Source organism: Gopherus flavomarginatus, chromosome 1, assembly GCF_025201925.1.
Source record: "Gopherus flavomarginatus isolate rGopFla2 chromosome 1, rGopFla2.mat.asm, whole genome shotgun sequence".
Taxonomy (NCBI): domain Eukaryota; kingdom Metazoa; phylum Chordata; order Testudines; family Testudinidae; genus Gopherus; species Gopherus flavomarginatus.
The window spans coordinates 9,397,500-9,411,820 of record NC_066617.1 but is presented as its reverse complement, the minus strand read 5'-3'; the positions used below and the strand labels follow the sequence as shown (position 1 = coordinate 9,411,820).

At 41.2% G+C, this 14,321-nt stretch overlaps 1 protein-coding gene across 3 annotated transcripts in view; it reads right to left on the bottom strand.

Moving 5' to 3' along the window:
- Nucleotides 1–14,321, bottom strand: part of CHCHD3 (coiled-coil-helix-coiled-coil-helix domain containing 3) — a 281,390-nt gene that overhangs the window by 225,976 nt on the left and 41,093 nt on the right. For all 3 annotated transcript variants that reach the window (XM_050937020.1, XM_050937018.1, XM_050937019.1), the window contains exon 3: nucleotides 5,210–5,291. In XM_050937020.1, coding sequence (XP_050792977.1) covers nucleotides 5,210–5,291 — 82 coding nt within the window. The remainder of the gene's footprint in view (nucleotides 1–5,209; nucleotides 5,292–14,321) is intronic.

Below are 14,321 nucleotides of genomic sequence, written 5' to 3'. Positions count from 1 at the left end.
TTTGGACTCTGTGGTTCATGAAAAATAAGCCTGAAATGGGGTACAATATCAGCTTTTCTGGGGCTTGAAAAGGACAGAGGGCACTTCCAGATGATTAGTCCTGAAGTGGATTCCTAAGTTTTAATTTTACATAATAAATTACAAATTTTGCTAATTGTTCCTCGAGTGGAAGTATGGTGAAAAGGGATTTCTGCAGCAGCCTTCAAAGAACACCCACTGTCCCTATCAGGGATCCCTGCAGAAAGAGGGGGGTTCCAAAGTAAAATTTCCTAGTGAGAAGTTTGGTGGTGGCAGCAGCTGGTAACCAATGCCAGGTCATAGGAAACCTGAGGTCATGAGAAGCCCAATCCTGCAAATCCTTAAACACATGCTCACGTATGTGAGAAGTCCATTTGAACTCAATGTGCAAAGTTAAACATGGACATAATTCACTCCAACTTCAATTTTATTTTTAATTGAAAGTGATATAACATTTACCAATAACAAATGCAAAGTACCCCTCAATAACCAAAACTAGAGGAGAATATTTGAGAATTTGCATTTTTATAATGAAGAACAGAATCCAGAAGCCACTAGTACTACTGTATAATCAAGTCACTTCTTTCCTTTGCACTTTGATCTCTGAAGATAGCAGAAGTCATCCTATAAAGAGATCAGGAAGTAGCCATATACAGTGAACAGATGCACTTAGATAATCAGCACATTCCCTTTTTTATTAGATATCTCAGCTCAAACAATCACACCTTTCAGATGCTTCAAAGCATCTTTATGTTTAATAGCATTTTTACTATGAGAATAAGGTTGAAGAAAGCTGATTTTTTTTGAAAGAGGAATAAAAACACAGCTATGTATCACATGCCATTGTGTGTAAAAAGCTATAAACCTAATTTAGCAACACGAAAGCATAAACTCGATGTACATTCTGATACAGTCCACCCTTAAGTGCTTTTATAAAGAAAAGCTAGCAATGAAAAAGTAATATGTTTTCAAATTAAATTGCTTACAAAAGAAATAAAAAGCCAAGCACAGCTAAGTTTTTATAATAGAATGTGGTATCATTTAACTGCACTAATGCAAAGAGCTGGGGTGAAACATTTAAAAGCTATTTTTTGATGCATGAGCATTCTGACAGGCACGCACCTCTCTACAAATTTCATCAAAAAAGATATTAGATGTGCTGACTTGCTTTTCCAGATAAAAGCTGTGAAAAAGATGTCAAAGGCTAAGGGTCAGAACTGGTGACATTTTCCTCTTGTCAAAGAGTCTGACAAATGGATTGAGGGAGCAGGTGAGAAGTTAATCACAACTGTATATTTTTTACTACTCACATGTACACCATTAGGTTCCTGGCAAATTGGCCTAGAACAGTCATGGAATATACCCCCATAGCATTGTGTCACTCAGGGACGGCTATCAACTTCCTTTCTAATACACAGCTCCAGATATACGAGCCTTGACATATGCACAACGTAAACCACTCCATGAAATTTCAGCAACACTTTTGTTGCATTTTGTCTTCTAACAGGTGCTAATGCATATGTAGGGAAACAGGATTAACCTAAGCCTCAAGATCTTACCTATACTTTTGTGTTTGAATTTTAAAAAAAGGATAGCATCAGAAGTATTCTTTCCCCACCAATGTTTATAACCATCTGGAAGGCTACAAACAATTTTAAGCATTACATGGTAAGTGGGTTTGCTATGATATGTTCTGGACATGTTGGGCTACTAGTGTTTAAAAGTAAATTTTTTCCTTCCAAGCTCTAACCCAATTATAATGAAGAATTACATGGACTCTGCAAATAGATAGCAGTGGGCAGGAGAGGGGCCTTAGCAGACTGGTGTGGGAAGTTCCAGAGAAGGAAGACGGGGGGTCTCATTTCGCTTCTACTAAAAAGTATGGATCATGACTCAGAACATTGCTGAGTAGAGTTGAAAAGGGATCCGGCCAGCACCGCTGACTGGGCCGTTGACCGTCTGGTTGGTGGCACCGTGCAGCAGGGCTGGCAGGCTCCCTGCTAACCTCTGCGCCACGCGGCCCCCGGGAAGCAGCCAGTATGTTTGTCCCCCCCTCCAGCTCCTACACCTAGGGCAGGGGTGTGGCACCTACGGCTGGATCCGTCCCCATGGTTCATTTAATCCAGCCCGGGGTCGTTTCCCCCCAGAGCTGGAAATGTAAGCTCAGGCTCACCCCGCTGCAGGGGGAAGCCCTGAGCCTCTGCGCCACCCCTCCCCACCCCCAGGGCTGGAGCCCCTAGCCTACGCACCCCCCCGAAGCAGGTAAGTGGCCTCTGATTGATTTTTTTCTGTGGGTCAATGGTCTGTGACAGAAAAAAGGTTCCCTGCCAAGCCTGCTCCCCCAGCTGGAGCCCCCACTCCCTCCCCCGCACCTCAACCCCTTGCCCCAGCCCAGAGCCCCCTCCCATACTTCAAACCCCTCAGCTCCACCCCCAAGCCTGGAACCCCCTCCTGCACCCCAAACCCCTCATCCCTGGCCCCATCCCAGAGCCCACACCCCTAGCCAGAGCCCTCACCCAGAGAACATGAGCGAGTGAGTAAGGGTGGGGCCAGCGAGCGACAGAGGGAGGGGGCACTGAGTGAGCGAGGGTGGAGCTGGGGCCTCAGAGAAGGGGTGGGGCAGAGGGCAGAGCAAGGGCATTTGGCTTTGTGTGAGTAGAAACTTGGCAACCCTACTGCTGAGACATCCTTCGCACCCTTGCTCCCTATATAGATTACTATCCTCTTCCCAGCAAGAATAAACTACGTGGGCTAAACATTAGTTGCATATGGAACCTGAACGACATAAACCCATTCACAGAGGGACCTTTAGAGCAGCTTCTGTAGCGTTCAGCAGAGCCAGATCTAGAGTGGAACACTTGCAACCCCATAGTTCTATATTAGGCAGAGTAATTCTATTCATAAAACACAAATACCAACTAGAATGTAACTCATAATAACTGATCAAGTCCTCACATCAAGATCAGTTTGAAAAAAATCTGCACTTCTTAAGACTGCAAGACCACTTTGACAAAATTAATGAACATTGTGCTGAAAACAACTTTTGCACACTGCATAGAAGAAAAAAAAGAAGGAAAAAAAATCCTGATGCTTCTTTCCTACTCAAGAATAGTATGTAAAAGATTCAAAGACTACTGCTAAGATCTGGCAGCTGAGTTTTCTTATCATAGGCCCCTCAAACCTCATCTTATTTTAAGACAAGATAAGAGAGATCTCATCACCTATAGTATTTTTCTTACATTGACAACAAAATTCTTTCTCCCTAGTCAAATTCAGGCATGACTGTCAGCAGTGATCTTTGCAAAATATTAAATCAGATGTGGAAAAGAAGGTCTGACAAAGCCAGTCTGCTTTCTACCAAGGCAGAGCAAATGAAAATATCCACCAATCAAAGTCTCTAGTCATAAAATAACAGAACCACAAAATAAAAATTTCCACATGGTAAAAATGTTTACAAATTGCAATAAGTGAATACTTCATGGAAGTATTAATCAAAATTTCTAAATTAAATTAAAAATAGCTGTAATATTTCAAAGGGAAGAGATTTTACCATAACATATTGATTGGCTTTACTGCTTAATCAAAGGGGACTGATTATGTTTTAGAGCATTTGTATTCTGGTATCCCATTATATACTCCGTTAACCTAATCCAATTAAATAATGTAGAGCTTTACAGGAAACAATTGAAATATATGCAGACAATTTTAGTAGTACTCATTACATTATGATTTAAGAAATCTACCATAACGAGCCTTTATCCCCACTCAAAAGGGAAAGGACAGTATCTGGTTTATAATTTTTGTTCCATATGTTTAAAAATATATATGATGCACCCAGAACATGAAAGGATTAGTTAACCTGAGTACGTGTAACTAATGACAGAACAGACATTCTCCAAAACCTGGTTAGTATTTCAAATATTTTTAAAATAATTGCTAATGGATTATTGTACAGTATTTAAAATATGTCCTAACAATTTCAGGATCCAAGGCCTCATAACCTCTTTTCCCTGTGATCCATTAAACAGCCACTCATAGTAAATAACGTTTGTGAGACATAGATAATAAATTAAAAGGACACACAAAGAAATCATGAAGGAGCTTCTGTCCACTGAGCTGTTAGTACAGCATTTTGCATCTTCAAAGCACTATTCGAGCACTAAGTATTAAAGCAGTTCCAGAAGCACCATAACAAAGCACAGAAACATTGGACAAGAAACTAACACTTTTCCTGATGACAAAATTTACTCTTGATCAAAACAGAAGAGTTCTAAGGCTGTGTCTACACTACAGAGGCTTGGTCTACATTTTAAAAAAATTAGGTAGACCTAGCCATGTCACTCAGAGCAATGAAACAAGTCACACCCTGAGCTCCATAATTAGATTGACCTAACCCCTGGTGTAGATGTGGCTCGGCTGATAGAAGAATTCTTCCATTGACCTGACTACTGCAGGAGACATGGATTAACTGCGTCGATGGAAAAACCCCTTCCATCAACATAGGAAGCGTCTACACTATGCACTACATTGGCACAGCTACATTATCGTTGCTCTGCCACTGTAACAGCTGCAATATAGAAATGCCCAGAGGCTATATCAGCATAGCTACGCAAGCATAACCCCATAACGCAGATGCAGCCTACACCAACGGAAGGGGTTTTTCCCTCAGTGTAGGAATACCACCTCCCTGACTGATGGAAGAATGCTTCCCTCAACATAGCTACCATCGGCTTAGCTGCATCTATACTGCGGGTTAGGTCAGCATAGCTACGATGGTCAGGAGTGTGTTTTTTCCACACCCTGAACAGACATAGCTATGTTAACCTAACTTAAGAGTAGGCCAAACCTAAATAACACATCTCTTCATTTTTCTTAGAGTTATTTCCATGCAGCAAAGTGTTTTCTAGGACTACAGAGAAGTCTGAGATTTAGTTTAAAAAGTGAAGAAACTGGCCTAACAAGGCAAGCCAGACTTGTGATGTCAAAGCAATGGAATATCAGTTACTTTGTTTTAACACATGCTTAACACCAAAACATATAATATAAGCAAAAGGACTGGTAAGCGTTTCTACTGATGGCACTGCAGTTCAATATTTACATTAAACAGATCTATACCTCCTCAGTTACTGTAACACTATCAAAAGCATTAAATACATTTGAAAAATATAGTTACAGCTGATTACAAACAAACCTTTTTTGAGCTTCAGTCTCTCTCCTGGCTTGTTCCAATGCCAATTCTTCAGTTATTCTTTTCTTTAGTTCTTCTTCATTAACTACAATTAGAAGAAAAAAAATTAACTGTAAATGTGAAAAATGTGTTGCAGGAACAGAGTATTATGTCCAATTACAGAAGCAAGCAAAATTTTGCAAACTTTTTTTTTTATTTTCTTCATTTCTCTATTCAACAATCTAAGCATCTTCCAAATGTTAATGTACACATTTTCTTTAAATTGTCTTCATTCCACATTTTCAATTAACACACTCCCACCAAAAAAAAAGTTATGTCATGTCATAAGAGAGACACACACACCACATATATCTTCCTGTAACTTTGAACCTCTAACACCTGAGCATCAACAAGTAAACTCGGTTAGGAGGGAAACAAGTTCCAGTAAGAAGGATGCTCCTCTGGTAGCTCCCTTTTGTTTAAAGGGACTATCTCCACTCTGGTAAGAAGAAAGAATCATATATTCGGATCTCAAAGCACTTAAGGTTAAAGCCAGCAGCCTGACCTCCACCCAGGAACTTTACAGAAATCAGTGCAATTTCCAGAGTACTGCCTCACACATCACTCAAATGACCTGCTGCATTTTGCATTTCCCTGAGACTAAATGGTCCCAATGTGTAGCACCACAGGGTGCAATTGCAGCAACCATCTCGTAAGCTGACACAGGCATGGATAAGGGAAGCAGGTCCACATCAGAGAAAGATTTACACACTTTTAGCCCACGTCCAGACTAACCCGCGGCATCGGCGGGTTAAAATCGATTGCTCGGGGATCGATATATCGCGTCTAGTCTGGACGCGATGTATCGATCCCCGAGCACGCTTACATCGATTACGGAACTCCATCAACCCGAACGGAGTTCCGGAATCGACACGGAGAGCCGCGGACATCGATGCCGCGCCGTCTGGACAGGTAAGTACCTCGATTTTAGAAATTCGACTTCAGCTACGTTATTTACGTAGCTGAAGTTGCGTATCTAAAATCGATTTTAATACCCTAGACTGGACGTGGCCCCAGACTAAAAGGAAAAAAAAAAACAACCTTCACCACAGGCTACTATTTGGTCTTCCAAAAATCAGTCATGAACCTAATAGAAGTCCAAGACCGCATAGCCTGAGACAAAAACAGCGGACTCATCCTCCCATCTCTTAACCAGGGCTAGAGAGCTCAACCAAGCCAGCTACTCCTGTTGCTCTCATCAAATCATTGTTACTACTTTTGTCTTATCTGCATTTGGCCTAACCCAGCAGAGTCTCAAACTCTCTCCAATTTCATAGACACTGTTTATTATTATTATATGAGATTACTCTATTTCCTAATGTGTACCAAATATGTATCTCATATTTTAGAGCATCTCAAAAAGCTAAAAACACAAAAGGTATCAATTAACCTTAAGGAACATGGATCTATAGTTCACAGGTTGCACCACACACTAATCCCCCCCAGCACCTCAGTGAGCATCACAGATCAAAACAAAAGCAATTAAGAGTCTGTTAAGAATGTAGGAAATTTCTGTATTTTTATGGAGACTCAGTTTACCCACTCACTGTTTTATTGCTACCTACTTGGACTCAGATAGTTACTTCTTTCCAGATACTCCCCTAGTGCTAAGGAGACAGGGTGAAGTGTCTGACCATCAATAAGGACCATCAACAAGTGAAAAAGTTATTAAAGTTCACGTTTAAAATCAAATATACACAAGTTGAGAGAGAAGGTACTGTACCTGTGGGGTCAGGCTTGAGTTATGCATGATTACAAGTACTGGTTACAAGGTTCACGAGATATATACATATCACACAACCGGCAAAGACCCAGATTGGGGTGCAGGAGTTTTTAAGGTGTCAGTATATGACATGACAGAATGAAGGGAGAGCTGCAAAATAAGTGAAGCCAACTCTCTCCAGATCCCTAGAGAATGAGGTGTTACTACAGCCATTTACACCCAGAGGCTGAGCAGCTCAGGAGAGAGGTACCAAAGAGTGTGTTTCCTTAAAAAGGAGGAACCTTTTGGCTGCTGGACTAGTTGGAGCAGATGGGATTTACTGAAGGGGTCAGAACGAGAAACTGTGATTCAGAGAATTCATGAACTGGATGACTGCAGACCAACAGAGGGGTCTTGGAATGCTGAAAGGACATGAAACCAAAAGAATGCTCAAAACTCATGTGAACCGGAGGCAGGTAATGGTATATAGATGCTCATTGTTTTACCTGGATCTGTGCATCTCATGCTGTCTAAAGTAGAGAATTATTGTTCTAGAAATGCATCTGCAAGGCCTGTGTACATTTACTTCAACTATCACATGTCCCTGGAGGGGTAAACTATAAACCTGAGTGCCCACAAGGGTGGAGCTCTGAATAAGGAAGTGCTTAAGCTTCTGGGGTGTCAATACTCAACCTGGGAGCCTAGGACATTTAGATCACAAGGATCCATTTCCAGGAGAGGCGCGTGACAGATAATTCAATAAGATCTACCAAAGATATTGTAAAAAATTGCCTTAAGTTTAAATATCTTTGGCGTCCACTGTATTATAAATGCAAAGTTTACGTATAATGGTGGGATTGTATGTAACTTCTCTAGGGAGGAGACATGGCCAATGTAAACCCTGGGAAATGTTATGAGCTTCAAAGGACTATTTTAAATATGCCAGCCAAGAAGGAACTTGTGGGAGAAACAAGTTAAGTGGGTTACCTAGGACATACCCGGGGGAGGAGGTGGTAAATGCAAATTCCCACCTCCAGACCCAACCTTTTAAAGCTACACATTAAGGAGAGAACCACTGTTTGACTACCTACATATTCATAGATCAAAGACCTAACTAGTATAAAGGAAAGACTCACCTCTGCATAGGGGTTCTTATTCTGAGCAAAAGGCATGATGAACTTGTAACCACGGAATAACCCTTGTGTGAGATTTGAAGGATTGAGCGCTACCAGAGCTCTTTTTGGAGCTGGAGAGATCTTTGGTAAACTTATTAGTATGCGTATAGGTTCTTTAATTGTTCTACTATGTTTTCTCTGTAATACTTTCACCTTAAGAATAAATGTGATTACTTAAAAAGACCTGTGTTGTACATTATAGCTGTGGACAATTACGCTGTTTTTAAGTTCTGAGGCAAAAGCAGCATACGCAGGGAACAGTGCAGCCTGGAAAAAACTTAAGACAGGAGGGAGAGACATGTAGGTCTTTGCCCAAGAGAGGTGACGCCTGGGAGCTGGAAGCTGAGAAGTGGGTGCCCTTGCTGGAACAGAGAAGCCAGAGCTAGTGATTAAAACCTTCCCACACAAAGCACAGTTTCTAGCTCCAACATCTCTGGCACTCCTCCTGTGCGCAGCCTGTCTGGTACTTCTTGTCACAGTTCAGGACAACAGCATCTGTATCCCCTTCCATAGTCCAGCAAGGGCACCCACTTCCAGCTCCCAGCCATCAACTCTTTTGGGAGGAGAGCTGTGTGTTCCCTTCCTGACAAAGGTTTTTCTAGGCAGCATGGTTCCCTGCCTATGCTGCTTTGTTTGCTCCTCAGAGACTGTAAACAGCATAAATGCCCACAGTTATAAGGTACCACACAGCCATAATACAAGGATTGCAAAAAACATTTTACGCTAATCTGAATACATTAAACTTAACTCTGAAATATTTCAATATTTCACATCTCTACTGAGCTCTTGGCAACATACGCACATATACAGCATAACAATTATACTGCTTACCAGCATCAGTATCCTGAATTTTATTGTTCTTTTAACTTTTTTCTTACGCAAGAAGTCTAATGAAGCATGGAACTGTCTTTTAAAGTATAATAAATAAGATTCAGATATCAGCTCATACAGACATAACACATTTAACATGAACAATCAATCACATATTGATCAGCCAAATACTAATAGGGAATAAAAATGGAGTGGTAAATCACTGAATAAGATTCTGTTATAGAGGTGGAATGCTTCCCAAATGAGAAATTTATGATATCTCACCGAAGATTATAATTTCAAGAGGAGGACGACTTGGTATGAGAAAAAACAAACAGTCTCAAAATTTCATTTGTCAGGAAAACAAAGAATCTGAAAGAAACTGCATCTGTTAGAACAGGTTCTGGGTAAAAGCAAAAAGACTTTTCGCATCTAATGGTAATTTCTGCTCAGATCAAAAGATATTCAAAACAGACAACTGGCAAAGAAAACTACCAGAGAACATTAGAAGCTGGTAGATAGGTCAGGTCAAACAAGTGTCATCCAGGGAAGGTAAAAATAAAGTGGTTGCCAAAAAGTAAATAAAAAGGTATAACAAAATGGAACAACAACAAAGAGAAAATAAAAGACAGACCCCACATTTTATTCCTATAACAAATCTTGAAATGTTTGCATCTCACAGATATTATACCGTTCCATAAAGAACTGGTGAATGGTACTTCAGTGTATACACCGTCAAAACTAAAGCAAAGTGGTTTTGCACCATAGCTCAAAAAATATACACTGAGAAAACAGAGAACCAATGCTTAATCCTAACCCACCACAAGGTTTTATTATGATAGAGGACAACTCCTGAACCAATCTATGATCCCAACCACACCAGTCTTCAGAATATGTAGTGAATTTAAAATACTCATGGATTGACCAGCCTAGAAGACAGAGAGAAACATCACTGAAGATATTTAATTACATCAGTAATAAAAAAAAGTCATGAAAAACTGCAAGACAAATTTAGGACACCTCACACGATTTCTTAAATTTATCAGTTGTATGGTAGACAGCACAAGTGCCTTTACAAAAGACTACCAACATTGCCAAAAACTGAAAAAAAAATACCAAAGAGATGTACAAGTCAATATAAAAAGTCAATAAATATTTGTATTTAAAGTATGTAAAATCATATGACACACAACCCTGGTATAGCTCCTGCCTGACCATCTTAAGACTGGTGTGTTTGGGGCAGGTGGATTAGTTTAAATCAATTAAGGAGGAAACCTATTTATTTAACTCATTGATTGTTATCTTGTTCTGATTTGTAATTTTTTTCGTAATCACTAAGAAATAAAAAGTGTATTTGCAACTAAAAAATTAACAAAAACAGCATTTTGTTCTTAATTAATTAAATAAAACTACTCTCAGTATGCTGGCTACACAAGAGAAAAAGGTTATAAAAAGTTTAACAAAATATGCTTTGCATTTACAATGGATTTATCAAACTAAGGAAGTATTATCTGTAGTTAGCGAACTGAACTGTTTCTGATGAATATGTCCCTCAGGATTTAAGAACAAGCATCTGGTTTTTATTCTGAGATTGGAAGAGGAAAACAAGCTTTCCCTGTTTTTTCAATTTCCAAACTGTTTCTAACTTTGAATGAATGAACTAGTCAAATAAACAGAAATGAAGAAAATATTCTCTCTGCACTTACAGAAAAGCCTATTTATGTCAAAAGCTGGTTAAGCACTTCAACAAACTCTGGTTCCTGGTGCCTAGTCAGTGACTTCCACCAGTTCAATGATTTGACTTTCTTTGTTGTTATTTAATTTTTTTTTAATGATTTTAATAGATTATAGTAAATTTAGACCTTAACATAAGTTGTCAATTTCAAATATAGCAGGGGTCTCAAAGTCCCTGCCCGCGAATCTCCCCAATGTGGCTTGCAGGGCTCCAGCAGTCTGAGGGTCGGTTCTCTCCCTTGGCCCCCCCTGCCACCCTGTGGAGCTGAGCAGCATCTGCCTGCTTGCTCCAGTGACTGCTGGCCCCTCCCTGGGGCCCAGGGGCATGGCAGGGCTGCATGCACAATGCCCCTGCCCTGAGTGCCCCTGCAGCCAATGAGACACTGTGGGGGCGGTGCCTGGGGGCAGAAGCGCACAGAGGACGCCTCAGCCCGCCCTGCCCCACCTTGGAGCCCTAGGTAAGCACCACAGCCCTGACCCCCTCCCAGAGCCTGCTCTCCCACTCCCTCCCCACATACCTCCTCCCACCCCCAAACTCCCTCCCAGAGCCTGCACCCTTCCCACACACCCCTTCCCACTCCCAAACTCCATCCCCAATCCTGCACCCCCTCCCCACACACCCCCAACCCCCAAACTCCATCCCAGAGCCTGCACCCCAGACCCTCTCCCATACCCAAACTTCCTCCCAGAGCCCAACCTCTCACCCCTTCTGCACCCTAGTCCACTACCCTAGACCTTCTCCCCCACCCAAACTCTGTCCCAGAGCCTTAGGCAGGTGAAGGGACAGATTTATTTATTTATTAGGCGAGAGATGGACAACGGGTTCTGGGCGGCCTGAGTAACATTGGCCTGCTGGAAGGATTTGAGGACTGGCACTGGCCCTAAGGTAAACGGAGTCTGAGACCCTGAAATATAGGTTTATTTTTAAAAATAAACCTGTAATTTAAATTTTAAAAGTCTGATGATTTTTCCTTCATTTTTAGTTTTTAATCTATCTTGTTTTGGGAGCCTGACGTGCTCTTTAAGGCTTCTGAGTTCGAAGAGAGTCCAGGCTGTGCCCCCAGCACATTGTCTGTTTAACATCTCTTGCTGAGAGCTGAGACCATGTGGTCCATCTACCTAGGACCTGTGACTAGTACAGGCTCTTCCAGACTCCCAATAGCTTCAGCACATCCTCTCCCAAAACTCCAGTTCTGTGGATGTTCTGGGTTCACAATTTAATTCTTATGGGGCAAGTGATAGGTGAAGCAACAAGACATATAGATAGACTTTGCCTAGGATTTTAAACACTATTACTCTTTAAATAGCATGAAAAATACTCAGTTCAAGACAGAACAACAACAACATGCACCTTTATATGCAGTTCCCCATCTCAGTTTCCTCACCATTCTGGACTATTCTTTGGGCTTAAGGAAGAGTACTGTGAGGACTCCAGGCTCATCAGCCTGCACCTGGCTTCTCACCAGAATCATGTTGTCTCTCTTCCTCTGTTCCAAGTCAGCTTCCTTCCTTTCACCTTATGGTCCTGCAGTAAATCGGGACCCTGCCCCCTGAAAGCATGGCTCTCTGTCCTGCCCAAGCTTCCTCTGCATCTGTGAGAGACCCTCATGTTTGTGAGTGTGTCCCACCAACAGTCCCAGATGTTTTTTCTTCTGCTGCAGGGGCCATGTCTACATTACAGGCACTACAGTGGCACAGCTACAGCCCTGTAATTAGGCCACTGTAGCACCGTAACTTAGACACGCATGACAGCAACATAAGGAGTTCTTCCATTGTTTTAGTAACCCCACACCTCTTGAGTGAAGATAGCTAGGTCAATGGAAGCATTCTTAGGTTGATCTAACTGCGTCTACAACAGGGTGTAGCTGCAGTGCAGCACTATAGCTATGTTAACCTAAGTTTTAAGGTGTAGACCAGGCCTACAGATTTTCATTTCTCCAGGCCCCGAGGACTTGCCTACACTTAGTACACTGCAGTGGTGCAGTTGCACTTAGTGAAGATGCTACCTATGGTGACGGGAGAGCTTCTCCTGTCAGCACAGGTACTCCATCTCCCAAGAGGCAGTAGCTATGTCAACAGGAGAAGCCCTCTCATCAACAGGGGGGTTAGGTCTACACTGGGGGTTAGGTCAGTATAATTATATTGCTCAGGGGTGTGGATTTTCCACCGCCCTGAGCAACAGTTATATTGACATAAGTTAGTAGTGTAGAGCAAGCATAATTGCAGGTCTACATTTAAAATGCTGCATTGGTGCAATTGCATGGGCAGAGATTTAGGTTGCTATAACTACATTGCGCAGGGGGTAGAATCGTGGTACTAACATGAGGTTTGTAAGCCATCACTCTGTTCATAACGATTGTACGTTACATCCTCTCGCCCATCCTTTGTTTTCTATATTTAAAGTATCAATTCTTCAGGACAGGAATTGCATCATACTACACATGTGTACAATGCCTAGTAAAATGAGGTTCAATTGTGGCAGGAACCTCTAGCCCCACCATAATACAAACAAACAAACAAATAAATAAATACTGCTCCTACAGCAACTGTGGAAGTTTTATCAGAAAAATTCAGTGCAGATGTAGCTGTGAAATAATTGGAGGGTCTGCTGAACTACCTGTGATTAAAAGAAGCAGTTACACAGGATAGGGACACTGCAGACATACAAACTAATTCTTTTGCATCAACCTTTGCCTCAGAAGATGGAGAGTTCCCTAACCCAGATCTATTACTTTCAGGTAAAAAGCTGAGGCACAGTCAGAGATGAAGATGTCAAAGCGAGGAGGCGTTTGAATAAATTAAAGAGCAAAAAGTCATACATCTCAGAAGGAATTTAAGAATGAAGCACCACAGTTGCGAACAAAATTATACACTAATTAAAATCAATTACTATACTGGAGGCTTAGAGGGTACCAAATGTTTTACTTAAAAAAAGCAATAGAGGAAATCCTGAGTTATTATAGCCAAGCAACTTTAATTTGATACTGAGTAAGATCATTACAAAAATAGAACTAGTAAACAACTGTAAATAAAAATTATTCAAATCTAATATTATTCTTTAACAATAGACCTCTACCTCAATATAACGCTGTCCTCAGGAGCCAAAAAATCTTACTATGTTATAGGTGAAACTGCAGTATATCAAACTTGCTTTGATCCATAGGAGTATGCAGCCCCGCCCCCCCAGAGCACCACTTTAACGCGTTATATCCAAATTTGTGTTATATCGGGTTGTGTTATATCGAGGTAGAGGTGTATATCAACAAAACAGTGGATGAAAGATAACCTTTGACAAATTTATTCACAAGAGGCTGTTAAGAAAACTAAGCAGTCATGATGTGATAGCTAAAGTACAGTCACAGATTAAGAACTAGCTAAGACAGAAAACAAAGCAAAAGAAAGTAGCATAGAAAAGAAAGCAATCAGTGAGGTGGCAACATCTGCAGATGACGACCCTAAATCACACATGGAAACTACCAAAGACTGTGAGGAACTTAAAAGGGAACTTAGCAGGTGAACACATTGGTAGAAGAAATTCAATTTTGATGAAAAGGTGGTGCACATTTGAAGGAATAATTTGAATTATTCATGCATGTTGTTGGTTTCTAAATTGACTACAGCCATGCAGGAAATATTTGGGTGTCCTGGGCAGTTC